Genomic DNA, 17,963 nt, shown 5'->3' on the forward strand with positions numbered 1-17,963 from the left:
TGCTAACAACATATTTGAAAATCCATGAACTCCCTGGATAGAAATAGCAAACTGATTCTACTAAACAGATGAACAGTTGTACTACGTTTCTCTCACATATGATAAGGAAAAAGAGATATCCAGATTTGTGCAGTACTATTGTATAAAATTACCTCAAATTAAAAAGGAAAAAATGCAGGTTTAAACTATTAATGAGCATACTTTTGAGAGGTCATTTATGCTCCTACATAAGTGTAAACAGTATTCTAACACAACATTTAGTACACATCATTGTAAACAGAGGTCAGATCTTACCTCTTCCTGTATCCCACTGGTAGTAGTTAATTTACTTCCATCAGTAACTGTTATAATTATTGCTGGCTCCAGAAAAAAGGGGTTTCGTCCCTAAGGGGAAAAAAAAGCAATTTCATGTAAAATGCTGTAACAAACTGATAAGCTTCTGTTCAGTCATTAAACAGCCATTGATACCCACAGACAAAACAATGAGGCCTGAGGTATTTATTCTCAGGTACTATATAGTAAAGTGCTATGGGCTTCTGAGTCTTCTTGCAGTGAGGACATGTAAAGCTAGACACTTAATATATCTGTATTCAATAAATGCATACAAAAACACGGCAAAAATGGCTAACATAGGACTCCAAGAACAACATGCACTGCAGTATTCTGACAAGCTACTAGCTGTTTAAAAAGAGGAACTGTCTCTTCAAACCAGAGATGCTTCCAATTCTCCCTATTCCAGGGCTGATTTTATGCATGATTTAATTACTGTGTGACCAACTGAAGCATTTGCCCAGTACCTTGTGATCACGATCTCCAGGTTAAGAACTAATACTCTATGTATTAAGGAAAACTGACATGAACATTTTGAACAAAGTGGTTCAACCATGCACACAAGACTTACTTCAGAAACAAATACTTGAAAAAGATAAATTTTCTGTATGAATCATTTAAGACAGACACATATACAAGGCAAGACATTCTGTGATCCCACCAAGACATTCAACTAGTCTAGCTGTAGCAAACACACTTGGTTTGCTATTAGCACTTCCTTTTCCTACTGCCAGTATGCCAGGAGCCTTCTGTCCCTCCTGAAAAAGAGGATCCCAAAGCAATCCATGCACATGTCAACTCCAAGCCCAGGCAGCACATTCCACTCCAGCTAGGGTTGAAGACCGACTGGATAAAAGCCACCACAAGCTCTTGTTTAGTGGGTCCTACTCTCCTCCTATTGCCAAGCTTAAGGCCTTGGTTTTCATCTTCAGAAAACAATAAAGAAAAATACAACTAGACCCACAGCCTAGCTCTGCTTATAAAGACAAACTGTCTCATGAATGCTTACAATTTACTCTAAAACATAGAGAACTAATAGGTTTTGCGAAAAAGACCTTTTAATCCACTTTTTTTATAACCCATTTAATATAAAGGATCACCTACCGAATGTGTGCTTAGAGCAGAAATATCACCTAACAATTTGAAATATATTTGGTGAGCGGTGTCCAGTTTTAATTCACAACAACACATTTACAGTGATTAATTTACTATATGCCAACAGAAAAATTAAAAAGTTATTTGGGCAATATTTTCCTCAAAGCTTAGTGAGAATCCTAAAATTTTCTTTTAAAATAGGATACCATTACTACAGACAAAAATACGCAAAAATAAAATTAAACAGTGAAGATCAATCTCTCCCACGAAAGCTAAGCTAGTTCATAAACCAATTTAAACAATTACTCAAAAGAATTTAAGGACTCTCAAAACATACTCAATTTTAATTAAAATAATTTCCTAAGAATGTTTAGCCTTATTTAATTCTGAAGAACAGTTATGGTGTGTTATTCTGCCAACTAATAGTTCACCACAACTGCAAAACATCAGCTGGAAGCTAATTACATTGCACTGAAATAATACTGAAAGCAGGGTTTCTAACTAGAGGTAAAGGATATTGTTCTCATGATACTGAACATAAAAACACTTTAATCCTATTGCTAATAAACGATTGCAAAAATAAATTGATAATTGACAAAAATGACAAGGTTTTAGATTTAGAATGTCACAAACAGTGCTCTTTAGGTCAATATTCTGGTCCAATTTGTAACATAGGTATTAAAAATTTAGTCTCTGACAACCTGTATTATCCAGATATCTTCATTATCTTAAACATTTTGTGTACCTCAACTATAATCTTTCGCAGGAAAAATATCTGAGGGAGAAACAACTTCCTCAGGCTATCCTTTATAATTTCACAAGCATTTTACCTGTACAATGGATGATCACCGACATACTAAGTCAAGAATCAACTCATATAGCAACTTATTTACAAAAGCAAGAATCTCTTTTTACCAGAACAAGAATAACACTCATTTGTAACCAGAGTTAACAACTGATTTGAGAATCCCTGACCCCCAAAGACAAAGTAACTCACATTTCCACACCTATCATCTACAGGACAACTTTGGAAACACTAGCAGTGCACTGTTGCAGAATACTTAACACCTGTTTAAGTATATAAAAGGAAAGTTTCCCCTTGAAATCTCTTCTTCCCTAGCTAGATGTGAAAACACAGTAATGTTGAGTTCATCAACTCATCAATACAGCTACATAATATTATCCTTTCTAGAAAGAATTTATGAAATCAAGTCACAGAGTACACAATTCACCACTGAATTATTTAAAGACAAGTGAACAGAGCTGAGTTCACTTAGCTGCACTTAGGTTCACAGCTCCATGCAATTGAGAAACATGAAATGAGTATCTACATTCCACCTACAGGGGCAGAAACATAATTAGAATATAAGAGTTTCAGATAAAACGGCTATTATTGAGTTTTACTATTTTTGACTAAAAATTTCCATGTCATTAATTCTTAAAGAACACCACTGACTCTCCTGACACCACTCCTCACCTTGTATGAAGGCATACAAAATAAAGGCATATAAAACCACTATTAAGTCACGTATTCCTAAAAAACCCAAACCCTTATTTTATACAAGCTCTCAAAACTCAGAGATGTTTTAGTAAATTGGCAAAATGAAATTCCAGGAGACTTACCAATCTCTTTAACTAAACTGCAACAATTTTGTCAATTACTGGTTTAGAACTTTATTTCAATCTAATGAATCTAATTCTATGATAATCAAATTATTTTCTACTGCTTTCCCTTTAGAAATATACTATTAAAATAAAACACTACAAAATTTACACATCTTAGAAATACCATATTCTTCGTAATAGGTGGCAATACCATTGACTGGGAATGCACAGGAAATCAATTCAGCACAGCTCAATTATTTTAGTTACACAGTGGAACAGTGAGTGACACAGCATATGTTACCAGCTCTTTGGCAGCTTACAGGTATGCTGAAATGCACTGGAAATCAGCTCAGCATACCAAGGTGTACAGAATAAGCCTGTTTACAACTTACTCTGACAACTAACTAATCACCATGAGGTTTTGTTCATTTCAAAAGCAAAAATAACCCAGCAGCTAATTTGAGTATCATCTTACATTCCCACACAGGAAAGTGAAAGATAGGAAGTGTGAAACCCTGAGTTCTTAAAGGAATTAGGTTAAAGATCAACTCAGCCTCAGCACCAATGCCTTGGGAAACATAAGGGCATTGCTCACAATTTAAGCTAGCATTATATAGATCTATTCCAAGAAGCAAAGATACTTCTGTTCTTGTGTTATCTGTTTTCGGACAGATTATAACAACTGATAGTGGATAAACATTTTAGAGTTTAGAAACTCAGCTGCTGTATTTAAACTCTGGCCGTTTGAGTCCAAATTTACTACTCAGGCTACAGTAAATTGAAAAGTATTTTGAAGATTTATTTTAAACTCTTATTTTTAAATAGATTTACTTACAAACAAGTATTTTGGAAAAACTAAATACAACTTACTTTTCCAGCTGAAAATTCAGTGGCAACTAGCTCCCACAGGGACTTCAGCTAATTGCCTCATGTAGGCAAACTGGCTCATTTAGTATCCTTTGCAGTCTAAACAGCTGCTAGAGTAATCTGACTGCAAATTCCTTTCAATAATATGCTTTTCCCTCTGAAGGTTCCTACCAGTGGTGAAAAAAGTACTAAGGAAGAAGCACCTAAGGTTTTAATGGCTGATGATCCTGTTCAACCACCAAGTACTGTAACGTGGTACAAGAGGCGGGTTTTTTCATTCACATACAATCTGCATTTTCAAGGACAGATATGCACCAAGACTACAAAAAGCCACACACACCCCTCTTTTTGGAAGAAAGTTATTTAAAAATCAGCATCAATACCAGGGCAATCTTGTAAGCTTGCTAGGCTAAAAAGGAACAAGCAAGAGATTCAAAGCCTTAAAACTAACTTATCTCTTACACAACACACATTCTTTTGAACAATTTGACAGCTTCACAACTATTTGTTCCAAATCACAAAGCAACTCGGTTACATTGGTTGCCATTTCTTCAGTTTCCAGCTGAAGTAGTTCTGTGCTCAGATAAGACAAAACAAATACAGAGCTGGGAGCCCCACCGAGCTCACACAGGGTCACAGTAAGAGGCACAGCCAGCCCACCCCAGCTTGTGTGATGCTCTCAGAGGGAGCCTCAGATCCAGCCAGAAGTGTATCAAATTATCAAGACACATTACTGTCTGGTTAAGACTCTCAAAACTAAGAATTCACTTTCATAGGCAAGTAAGCTTAGCAATGAGTTTCAGCATGACTAACACATTCATGGGTTTGGGTTTTTTCTTCTTCAAAGTGTAGAGGCAAAGCAATTCAAGAGCTGTTGTGACCTTTAGATGTGCAAGTATGCAATATTATACATGCAGTAAGAGAAAATTGATTTAAGACTATTGTTATCTCAATGCAAGCATTTAAATATTAATTTCCAAGTCCGAAGTGTTGAAAAATTGAAGAAATAGCTGAGGTAGAAACATGACCAAAAAACCACCAAGTCAGACTAAAAATGGCACATTCAACAAGCAACTACTATAAAAAGTATTTAGTACGACAAAAGCTTCATGCCCAAGAAAGGCTAGAAGTTGAAAGTAAACCTAAACTGAAATAAAGTGCATATTTTTCAACAGAACACATTACTAATCACTGGAAAAAAATAATTTTCAGATCATGATCAAATGTCTAAAAGGTACGCTTTCATTTCAGTAAATCACAAAGTTTAACAGAAGTTTTATTGCACAGCCATCATACATTATATTATCTCAGCTGAGCCTTTTTATTTTCAGAAGTATCAGCCCTGATTGCCAGTAAATTTAGTCATCTGACCAAGAAATACTAAAGTGCACTATCAGTTTTTTCAACTGAATCAGGTTTTTTAGAATTTAAAAGGTCAAGATTCTCATAAATGCTCATGAGAATCTGTGAGCAACTATTGCTCAAAAACAATAGTTTAAAATGAAATCTAAAAGTCAGAATGATGGCAAAATTATTAGCTTCAAAGCTATTTTTTTTAAACTGACAACAGCTTAAAAAAATACCAAAACTCTGAGCTTGAATTTTAACAAACTAAACCAGATGGTCCAAATCCATCATAGTTTTTTCACTTACTTTTTGTATCTTAGGAACTTCAGTTACACTTTAGCAAAACCATGAAATGTCTAAAACATTAATTTAACATTTATTAGAGACTTTCCTCTGCATTGCTTGAGGCACAACACTATCAGTCAAGTACACAGAGGTATTTAACAGCTGCTCTATGCTCTGATAGTCAGCTACATAAGAACTGTAGCAACTTGTGCAACTTCTTGTCCCACATGCATTTTCAGCGACTTTTACTATTTTCTATTATCCCTGCAGAACCAGTCAATACAGTTGTGAAGACCTATAGAATCAATTTTATTTTATGCATTCATGCAACTGTTTCCGAAGTCACAAACACAACTGAATACACTGACATCATAATAGTACTTCAGTGAATTCATAATTGGCAATATAACTCTTCACAAAAACTACTTTGCCTTTAAGATTTTTTCAAAAGTACGTAGACATGCACCATAATCATGCACATATATGTACACACTATAGTACTCAGGAATGAACATGCTTTCTACTTCAGTAGATTAGTAAATTCTTTCCTACTACTTGATAAGATGCAAAATGGCTTTAAATGGAAGCTTTCCCAGATGAAGCTATGCCGCATATCTCCGAATTAATATTTAGCACAAACACACTATGAAACCCTGTGATCTACCAGAACACAAGTAAGAATACACTGGGGGGAAAAAGAGCAAGAAGGGCAGTCAGGTTCTACCACATTAGCTTTGATAAACCTGACTTCTCGCAGGATATACCACAAGAGCTCCATGATTCTGTAGCCAGACTGAAAAGCACAGCACCTCTGAACTACATCATGGTGTTATCCTAGCGACTCAACCTGCACAATAAAAACAGCTCTGAAACCATATTTAAGTTTGTTATGGCTGTTTTAGAATAGAAACTGACCCCACCAATGGGAACCACTTGTCAGAGAGACTTCTGTGGTTTCAGCCTGAGTAAGAGCTGAAGAACATACTGGAATTCTGTACGGGATTAAGATCTCTGACAAACCAGGCTGTACACAAAGAAAGTTGCTAACTCGTCTCTGTTTTGCTGTCCATAAGATTTTGATATATTCCCTTGATGCTGTTGATTATTCAACAGATAATGCAGTTTTGCAGTGGTAGCAATTCTGTCTTACTAGTAGACGATCAGATATTTTGTACAGTGCATGTATTTCCAGATCACCTTCAGAAGCCCCAGAAGAAAGTTCAACGAAAGCGACACTAACCAATTTTACACAGGATTCAAGTGTTTTGAAGCCTGTTATGAAGTTTTCAAATCATAAAAGAAATTTCAGCATAAAACAGAAATCTCCCTTGATGCCTGATTAATGGCAAAGATAGATGCCAGATCAGTTGCAGACTGGAATCTTACAAAACGACCTAATGAAACACTATTCCAGGAATTGTACTACCACCAAGAAAAAACGCCCAGTGTTTTTCTGAAAGGGAGGATTCTTACTATTAACTCTAGTTAATAGTCCACAAACATCTGCAGTACAGACATACATTCTCTATCATAACACTGAAACCTTTTAGCTCTCCCTGCAGTACACAAGATGAGGACTTATGCTCTACCTCCCCTTCATGTTAGGCAGCTGGGAATACCACCTCACCCACAGAGACAGATTTCTGGAAGAACACAGGTAAATTATTCACCTGTTGAAGGTAATTTGAGAGAGCCCCTTGCCACACTCAAAAGAAGAAAGCTCTACATCTTAAGGGGAAAATGACTGCTATCAGAAATGCAGGTGACAGTAGCAGGTTTTATAAGCTCTAAGTTTAGTCCTCCATAGTCCTCCCAATAACCATAAAGATCTAGTTCCTCTCTATATGAAACAACATAGACACACAGGGTGGGTAAAAACACCAAATCACTTCAACTAAGGGATGAGGGAAAGAAACAGGTTTGACAAATAGTGAAGAAGTCTTGTGTGAGCCCGTGACAATAACTATGCACTATGAAAACACCAGCTCTCAAGACCACCAACTCTCACAAGCTAGGACTCACATGGTTTTTGCTGTAGTTTTACCCCCATAAAAAGGACAAAATAGGACCCCATAAATTGATGTTTGGCCAAAATAGCGTATCGGAGAGTACCTCACCTACATAAACTTGTATTTTTACATTGTAATTGGAAAACTAGCCAGCAGAGGGGGCACAAGTTAATAAAATCTATCCTTGTATGAGGTGTTTTGAGTAACAAGGAGGTAAATGTGAGGCATGCTCTGTTGGAATACTATCGCAAAATACATCGAAACAAGTAAATACTTCTTTTCTAAGAAACCCTACATCATTATATAAGTACAAATAAGATGTAATCACTCACTGAACCTTAATCTTAATCCAATAGTTAGTTCATAGTTTCTGATACCAGGGACAGCACATACTATCATTCCACTTCTCCCTGTTTTGCTGCCGATTGCCCATATTTTGGAAGGCTCAGCCACAAACACTCAACTGTATTACACAGACACACATTTTTCCTTTTCTTTTGAAGCTAAAAATAGTATTCTATCTCAAATTATTTTCTCTTTTGGAGAACACCTTCAAAACACAAATTTAAGGAAGTCTACTGGAATTATCAAGGTCTGAACTCATGCCTCCATTAACTCACCATCTTTTACCCCAAGGAGATGGAAAATGCTGTTCAAGCAGTCATGGTTTCTCCTGTACTCATTCACACTCTGAAAGTCAGGGTATCAACGGCAATGATTTTGCAGTAAGGATGACTACCAAAAAAGGCCTTTCCTCCATGAGGTGAGGAGATTCCAAAACCTAAATTCAGCTATGTACAGTTGTCCTTCCCTATAGCCTACAGCAAGGTTATTACAGGCAAAGTAATTTTTCACGTCCTAGACAATTCTTTAGTTAACTACATTACAAATACCGAAGAGTTACTATAATGCCCAAGACATGCACTAATCACAGTTTCTTATTGGGGATGTCCATGGAAGATTACAAGGTAGTTACATTGGTTTGCTTCATCCCTTACTGGCACTACAGATTAGCGGTAGATAAAATTATTTTTGCACACACAGTTAGGACATTGATTTGGTGGCACAACTGAAGCCTTCTGTATTTCAGGCGATTGGAACAAATGAGTCGGAGGTTTAAACAAACAAAAAAAGAAACAGTTGGCAAAAGGTTTTCAAAGCAGAACACAAATGCATCAGCAGACTTTTCCTAAAACCAAGCCAGAAATTAAACTCCTCGGCATACCAGTTACAGAATACAAGAATGAAGTTATCTCCCTAACATATACTATGTAAGTTCCATTTAAGAAAAGGAAGTTTAAGGTATTTTGGAAAATACATGGGATTTAAAAAGTCACTTGCTCCTCGGTATTTTGCTACTAAGCATTTTTTTTTTTTTTAAATCTTTTTAAAAAATAACCATTTATGGCTTCAATTAACTATTGAAGCTCCAAACATATGTCATCTTATACTTGTCCTGCCCAGTCTGGAAGCCCTACAGCAAAAATCAAAAGATCCAGTCAGATATCACTTCTGTAAAACAGCTATCTGAATTGTGTAAGAAAAGACACCAAACACTTTGTCCAAAAATAAAAAGAGAAATCTATTTAAGCATATCAACTGCATGCTTTGCCTGAGCTTGCAGGTTTGTGCTCTATAGGCAATGATTTCATTGCATATCCATCTTGAAACATGCAACAGGAAAATTCTCTGTGCTTAGTATCATTTTTATAGATGCTCATAACTTTACACATTCTGGGTTTCCAAGTCTGGCACTGAATGTACTGCTTAAAGACTATTTAACTGCGCAACTTCGGTCATTTTGGAATCCTACTCAAGAAGTTTGTGCTAATAACAAAACTAACAGCAAGAAAGCCCAAAAAGCACCCCAAAGCAGCCCGAAAAGGAGATCCAATGCAAGAAATCATCATTTTGGAATACAAAAATCTCCATATTGATGTGTGGAGTGGACACATGAAAAGGGAAGTGATGTGTGTCAAGGAAGCATTTTTAGACTATGTTCATACTGAACAATAAAGGAATGATGAATACGTGGTAGGATTTACTAAGACATCAAACTTAAAATCTCAAGACACACTGATGTCTTCATGTGCCTAAATCACAGAGTTCCCAACATTACCGAGCCACACAGTTTCAAAAAATGCCAGTTTAGTATAAAGGTTTGTCCTGTTTCTTTCATCTAAGAACAAATTTAATTGAGTTCTAAATAACATATTATGTAAGTTATAACTTCTTGATTAACTTCTAACTGCTCCAATTAGATGAGGTCCTTGGTAAGTTTCAAAAACAATTCAGTCCTTGAATCTTTCACAATTATGTGACATTCTCAAAAAAAACCCAACAAACAAAAAACCCACAAACAAACATAGAATGGACTTCATATATAGTGAATTCCAGCAAGTAACTAAACAGTGAAGAACAGCATTGAGATGAAGAACAAAAAGTCAGTAACATTTGAAACATGTAAGCACTGACATGACTGGTACATGATAATCCCAAAAAGGGAAAAACTTTACTTTTTCCTTACATTAATTGAAATACATAAGCAGCAAAGCAACTGTGGTCACAACTTGCACCTTATTTTTAAGGTAATGGAAACTGTCATTTAAAAAAAGATGCACCTTATCAGTTAGTTACAGCTTAGTAAGTGAATCGCTACTGGAATCATCTGAAATTGGATAAATCAACAAACAAATCCTGGTGGTTTCCAAAGTTATTTGACTGAATATAGTAAATGCAAGCTGCTAAAAATAGGGTATATTTGAGCTTTTATAAACTTTAAAAAAAAAGCTAAAATAATCATCCATACCAACTATAACTTTAAAGTCAGCCCCAAAGAATCTGGGTTTAAAGACCATTTTGGTCATATTTCCTAAAAATATTTCTGAATGTTTTATTCCAAAAATAACTGACCTTGTCAAGCCCTGGATCAAGTCCCTAATTACTGCAGCCCTTCTGCTTCACAGCAATGACTTTACATAGCTGGTCCTGACTTTGTCAGTGCAATTCACAGTGCCAAGCCAGGCCTCTGTTCTCCATATACTGGAGAAGGATAATGAATCTCACAGTTACCAGCACATTGAGTAGGGAAAACACCAAAAGAAAAAGAAAAAAACAAACAAACCCAAAACAAAAAACAAAAAACAAACAAAAAAAAACACAACCACCCAAAAACCAAGGGGAAAAGCCAGAGAGAGAGTTGTATACAAAATTCTCCCCGCCTTTTGGGGGTTTATCAATCCAGAGTGCTGACAAGCTGAAAGTAGCTTATCGACTCACGAACACAGGGCAATTCTTCTGAATAACTGCCCCAAGACTCCCCCACAACTCCCTCCCAGAGATTATCACCACTACAGCAAAAGCAACTTAGCTGTTTTAAAACACATTCTAAATCACTACAGTTCACAGACCACCTTATTAAGGATCTGAATCAACTGCTGAATTATTTTGCTACATGAAGTCACACAACTTGAAGCAAGTTTGGCACAACTATGAGCACATGAGAGGCCATAAGCTCGGGAGCGGAGTAGGCAGCTAGGCTGGATATGTCTTGCATATAGATGCATACAAGCAAGTCAGCATTCTGGGATTCAAAGCCCTGGGGGGTGGCGTATTGGTGGAAGAAAGAGATGGCCACTTTTCACTCATATTCTGTATGCTGAGCATCAAAAAAGAATGTCAGTGACCTAAACTGATTCCAGTGACAAATATTCAGGATTTGTTCAATGTAGCTGCTTGGCTTTGGCTCAAGGAGACATTGACAAAATGCACAGTATATTCAGGCAATTTATTCTCAAACATTATTATTGGTTGAAATCAGATTAACACCCTGCTCTCCAGAAGCAATAGCAGTTACGTGTAGACAGAAAAAAAACCCTTATAAATGAAAGGAAATGGGAGTGGCTACATTGAGCAGATACCAAATGTGGTTATTCAGGTGAAAGTTTCCTGGCCAAGTCAACAAGACATTAAGCATGATTTTCAATACCTATGACCCTGAATCACTGTCAAAACCCCATACTAGAGACCTCATCTGCACCACAGCTCCTGCTAGATCAGTCGTCTAAAAGACCTCTGATGTTAAAGCCACGGAACTATGTTAGACATAATCAGCACTTATAATCTGCTATTCTAGTTATCTACCAAATGCAGTGCTGCAAGATCCACGCTTACCACCCATATTAGAATAACTAGAGTAGGATCAGATTTTGACAAACCCTCCTGTCCTCTCATACAACCACAAGTCTTATCTATTCAGTGTCCCAATCACAGTCATTCAAGGCTCCTGACTAAGGTTAGTATCATATCTTGCAGCCAGCAACTTTGTACCTGTCTATTTTAATTCAGCTGTAGACACTAACCTAGTTTCCCAACTGGAAAAATTTAGGCTTAAATCTATAGTGGACTGTAAATTTATGTAAGCTAGGGCAAATCAATTAACTGAGGCAGAAATACTATCTCTAGAATGAAAACAGGTGCTTAGATAACAGATAGTTGATTTCTCATTAATGTAAGACTGAAATTGCCTATACAATAAATTTTTTAAAAATCTACTCCATGAGGGGCCAACTTTACAGAAGAGTGATTAAATACATCTCTTCCTTTTTTTTTTAATAAAATATACAGGCAATAATAAAGAACCTGAAATACTGTTTGCTGTCAATATGCAGACTTGTAATAGTAAAAATATGCTGATACATAGAAAATATTTCATGAACATGTGGTATCCTTTGTAGACATCACAGAAATATACTACAACATCATCAGAAGTCTCTCACAGCTCACAGGCTAGTCCACTATAAAAAAAATAATCAAGGATCTTTTAATACATATGAAAGATTTATCCTAAATACACATATAACCATTATCTCCTATCTGCAGTATTAATTTTTCTTTACATGAGACTGGTCTACAGTTTGGACAATTAAAATCAGCACCATAATCACACAATGCAAACTGGATGTTTGAATAAGAGTTCTGTACTAGCTACATACTAACACTCACAAATTACATCAAATTCCAATCTGTTGCATAAACAACAGGTGAAAACAACTTGAAAAAAGGGCCAGGCATTATGATGCTAAAAATCACAACATGAAGTGAAAACATTAATACGCTCTTTAAGTGGGCGATGCAGATATGGGAATAGTCTATGAACTAAAAGACTCGTTATGTTGTTAAAGGTACAGAATGTACTACAAGAAAAAGCAACAGCAAGCAAGACTCCCAAGCAACACAATCATAGTTTCAACCAAACCTCAGTTGAGTTAAAATTCAGACGCATACACAAATAACCGTTCTTCCTTTCAAGCTTCAGAGATACGGACTGTCTACAACAGAAATCCAAGACTGAATGTAACTATTCAGTAAGAAGAGCGAAAACAAGCTTAAAGAGAATAAACATAATGACAGAGACACTGGGAAAAAAAATAAGTACTTGTGCTTCACAAGATAACCAAAGTCGTGGCTCTCTATCTATAGGTATTTGGTTTGCCTCCCTGACAAATGGCTGTGATGAAGTGCAAATACATTTCAAAGACAAGAATACTTCGACTATGGGACATGTACCTTTAAGCACCCAAATGAGAAAGCCAGTATATCCAGGGAGTCTATAATTACCTGAGGCAAATAAACTGTTCCAGACAGCAAGCCAAGCCAAGAGATAAAACTTTGGTACTCCTAACTGTCCTCAGACTTTCTCTGATGACTTTTTAGTGAATCCAAGAATATCAGCCAGAGATGGACATCTGTATAATCTGCATAAGCTTTGGCAGCATGAATGCACTCACCTGACCCTTAAAAATCAAAGCCACAACAAACACATTATGGCACTGCCCCTTCCAAATCAAATTTATTGAAATACCGAGCACTTAAAGATTCAAAGTGGTCAAAGCATATTTGATATTCAGAACACAAGGAAGTATCTCATTTCTTTCTGCTAGTGAAACAGACTGATGAGATCATTTTCATCCAAAAAAAAAATAAATGACTTTGTGTAAGCTTGTTTTAACTTTTAAATTCTTCTTTAAAAATATACTAGATTAGAATTAGAGAAGCAATTTTAAGAACACGTAAGTCTCACGTGATTATTATTATTGAGACTTTCAGTGAACTTTGTTGCTCTGGGAAGGCTGAAAGGCACACAGTTCCACCTCACAATATGAAAAAACACTTGCAACAATGCCTGCCATAGTTCTCATTAATGGATACTATAAAACAAAACTAACTATTTCAAGAGCGGACAAGATGGCATGTTTAAAGGTTATGGCCTAAAAAGCATAAATTGGAAGCAATATGCTTAATTTCATTATGTAGTAGGTGAGAAAGATTGACTTTCACTAGCACTTCACATATAGATCTTTGACATTAACAGGCATATAGGTTTACGTTAAAACCATTTCTATCCCACAGAGAACTGAGAAATCCCTTCTTACATGTATTTCCGCCATTACCATGCTTAAGTTTGCTATGTTGTTTTCTACTGTCTGAAGTTCTCCCATTTATTTTTGTTGGGGAAGGGTGGGGGGAAGAGAATGGGAAAGCTGCTCTACAAGTGCAAAAGTCTGCCTCTACCAACACGAGAAGCAAACTGCCTGTGCAACTGTGCCAGCATGACAAAGCAGGAAATGCTAACCTAAACTTTGGTTCCAAATTTGGATCCACACTCAACACAGGCCATCCCAGTACAGTGTTTATGACCCCAGAGTGCCAAGATAAAAGTCATGCTTGAAGGATTTTGACTTTTGAAAGCAAAGAAATCCAGTAACAATCCTCAAAAACCAACTGGAAAATAAAACTGCTCAACAATTTAAAGAAAATAGGAGATATTGCTGCAAAAGCATAATGTATGCAATGTTAGGGGACAATATTTCATGTGTGTGATTGTCGGGGGGGGTTTTAAGCTCAGCAGATCTTAGACACAGGTAAGCACATAAGCAAGGAGTCAGTCTACAATGCTTGACAAACACAAAGGTGTCGTGTGCCTACAAGCACAATTCGACTTGATCTCCTAGGTATGCTGTTTACATGTATTTGGAATACTATAGTACTGAAGCCATTATGGCAAAACATGCTGATGTCTACAGACCCACACTACATTTTACTGTGTGAACACATCAGCAATACTGCCACTGTATGTACACAAGTGGGTGTAAACAAATATTCAGGGAAAACTATGAAGTCACAGTTAACCTAAGATTGTATCATTTGATGGTCATACATGCTAGGAATAGAACCCTTGGGGAAAACAAAAAAAAACCAAACAACAAAACTGTGGTGTTTAAAAAAAATGCTTCTATATGCAGGACACCTTCCAAATTCCTGGTCAGAAATAGGTCTTTCCAGCCCTTAGCATATTTTTAAGTTCCCAAAATATTCTTAATCAGTTGAATTCCATTTGGATTTTAGTCTACCTCAAAATTTCTTAGTTATGCTTTTGTACGTATGTGAAATGCACTGCAGAAAAAAAACACTTTCACCAAGACTGCACACAGCCTGGTAAGTCATCAAAACAGTGTTTCTTGTACCAGTTTAAATCCAGAGAGCACCTTATTCATCACTGTGAATGAAAAATACCTATCCCAAGTCCACTTGGATTACAGAAGCATTATAGTTGGCTTTTCTGTTTCAAACCAAATAAGTTATCATGTGCTTTTGTTACATCAAATTTGTTTAAAAGTCAAACTCATCTCTAAGCCCATTTTACCGTCTCAATAATAATTATGATGCTGAAGAATATGTGCAAGATACTCTAGTGAGATAAAAAGCTCATAAAAAGCTTATGTTATTGAAGAGTGCCGTTTCTAGCCGCAATACTAAAATGAAATTTCACCCTGAAAAAAACTGGAAAAATACCTTGATACATCAACTCAACCACTTTGAAATCCACTCAGATATGTACACTTTATCCTCTCAAACCTCATTCTATGCAAAATTCCATGCTGAAAAAAAAACCAGTAAGAGACCTTCATTATGCAAATAACAGTAGGCAAGGTGAAACACATGGAATATCAGAGAACCAAAGCTTTAGCAATTTCAAACATCCATCAGATTCAAGCTTTGGTAGTGCTGTGTTGGTCCTTTGCACGTGAGTATCAAAACACCATTGATGCATATTTTACCTACCTTAGATTCACAGCTCAGTCTTAGAAACTTAGCTACAAATTGCAAATAACTGAAGTACATAGATGGTTCAATTCAACCGTTTGTTTTTACATTTTTACTGCATTATAATAATAGCTACATTTGTCATGTTTTCTGTTTCCACAGAAAGAGAAACACATCTATTAGTATTTAACCCATCAACTATAACAAGCTGCATATTTGCCACACTCAAAACTACTCAGGTAAATTGTGACTACACATATACTGCTGAACAAGCCACAGCTATAAGATTTAAGAGTGTATTCCAAGAAGACAGAAAGTCTGCTAGTAAAAGGCTTGGTATTTCAGAAGACCTGAAACAATGGAGAAGCTGAACTGGGGAAAATATGACAGAGAGAAGTCAATTAGCTAAGTGCAAACTGGGCTAATGAAGTACAATATTTCGTGTGATATGACAGCGAGTGCTTACTGAATGTGTTTAATGTGTTTAAATTGCTGTCTTCCTGAAGATATCCAAATCCTGTATTTTTCCCTAAGCTTTCTATAAAAATGCAGAAGGTGAAGAGCAAATGCTAAAAGCTGACACCCTGTTTGAAGATTGAGTCTTCTGCTATTGTAATCAGCACAAAACATACTCCAGGGGAAAGAACTATAACTATTATTGGAGTCAAGCAATATAATACAGAATTTATCAATCTGAAAGTGCTGTAAAAACTAAGGGAATAGTCACCTTTAAATATGTGTACTTTCCAAAATCTTTTGTTGTTGACAAAAACCTTCACAAAAACGTCGATCTAACAACCCTAGGTAAGACAAAGGGTTTATAAAGCCATACCATAGCATCAACATCAGAAACAGCTTATGAGAAAGGTCTTCAGGTTCTTGACAATCTAAATGTGTTGACAGTGTCCCTTTAAGATGTGAATGCAAGATACTGTGATCAGCTAATACAGCTGTACACTTGGTAACTCTTATCTTCATGAGCAACTGAGTACTTATTTACTGAAAAAGTAATATGATAAATACTCATATTAAAAATCTGAACATTTATGTTGCAAGAAAATATGAAGCAGGAGATTTTCCTCAATTTCAGAATGACCGTTCAGCCATCACTCTTGTTCAGGAAGTCAGCTGATGGAGAACTCTGGTCTACTTTGGAAGAAATCAAGTATAGTGAGTCACACTGCCATTTAAACAAACAGTTCATACTCAGCAGGGGGACAAGACATCATGCCGTTGGATGACATAATCAGACAATCCCATCAAGCTTGTACCGTGTCTTGTCATTTGTATGTATAATAAAAATATGTTTTACAATTCATACATGTGAAACAAGTGGATCTTAGCAAATACCTTAGAAGCTTGTCAGTACACCAAAAAACAAGCATGATAGTCAAAAGATGTTAAGCCAGAGAAATTTCCCAGAGAAAAGCTTAATAAAAGTTTGGATTTATTACTTCACGTAATACCATGCCTAAGATCATCTAAATGTTGCAGTTTTGTAAAATTATCTTCTCCTCCCACTCTAAGATAATCACTCTTCAAACATGCATCTGCTATATTTAACTACTATTTTATGGTCTTAACATTTGTAGCTGCTTTAAAAAAAGTGAATCAGCACTTTATGTTCTGAGTGAAAACTATTTCAAATGCAACTGAGCATTCTGATCACTTTTATTATCCTGAACTTCTAAGTTTCTCATACCATGTATGTTTAAATACCCATTTATCTTGAGCAAATTTTAAGCAGTAGACATGAACAACAGGAAGTTGACAGGGTAACATGACACAGTGCTCAAAGGCCAGTGTGAAGTTGAGGAAACTTAACTGCCCTGGATCTCATCCTGTGAGTGCTGAAGGACCAGTTAAGTGCTCCAGACTTTGATCTGATTTATGAAAAAACGCTACTTTGATTAGTAGAGCCCAAATGGGAACCTGTGACTTCAGCAGCAGATGACCTGGCACTTGCAATATATTCATCTATTTTTGCAGACACTAAAAAGAGTTAGAATTTCTATTTAGTTACCTGACTGCACACATGCACACCTCTTCAACAGCCAGCTCCAGAAGTGGAACAGAGCAAAAAACATGCCTAAGCAAGGGTAGGTTCAAGCCCAGAGAGACTTGTAACCAAAACAGATCAAAAAGAAAAAGTCATTGCTCTACAGACAAAAGAGCAGCTATTTGCAGTAACGAACACTACTAGTGAGTCAAAACAGTCACGGCAACTCAACTGCTCACTTCATTGAGTAGTTGAGCACAGCTGGTTCACTTAGAGCAAATTATCTGACATGGGTTTAATCAGAATGTTATAATTATCAG

General features: G+C 36.3%; 1 protein-coding gene across 3 annotated transcripts in view; it reads right to left on the reverse strand.

Annotated features, from left to right (window-relative positions):
- INTS6 (integrator complex subunit 6) overlaps positions 1–17,963 on the reverse strand; it is a 45,387-nt gene that overhangs the window by 24,173 nt on the left and 3,251 nt on the right. For all 3 annotated transcript variants that reach the window (XM_049815649.1, XM_049815650.1, XM_049815648.1), the window contains one exon: positions 295–384. In XM_049815649.1, the coding sequence (XP_049671606.1) occupies positions 295–384 (90 nt within the window). The remainder of the gene's footprint in view (positions 1–294; positions 385–17,963) is intronic.

This window comes from Accipiter gentilis, chromosome 13, assembly GCF_929443795.1.
Source record: "Accipiter gentilis chromosome 13, bAccGen1.1, whole genome shotgun sequence".
In the NCBI taxonomy this organism is placed as follows: Eukaryota; Metazoa; Chordata; class Aves; order Accipitriformes; family Accipitridae; genus Astur; species Astur gentilis.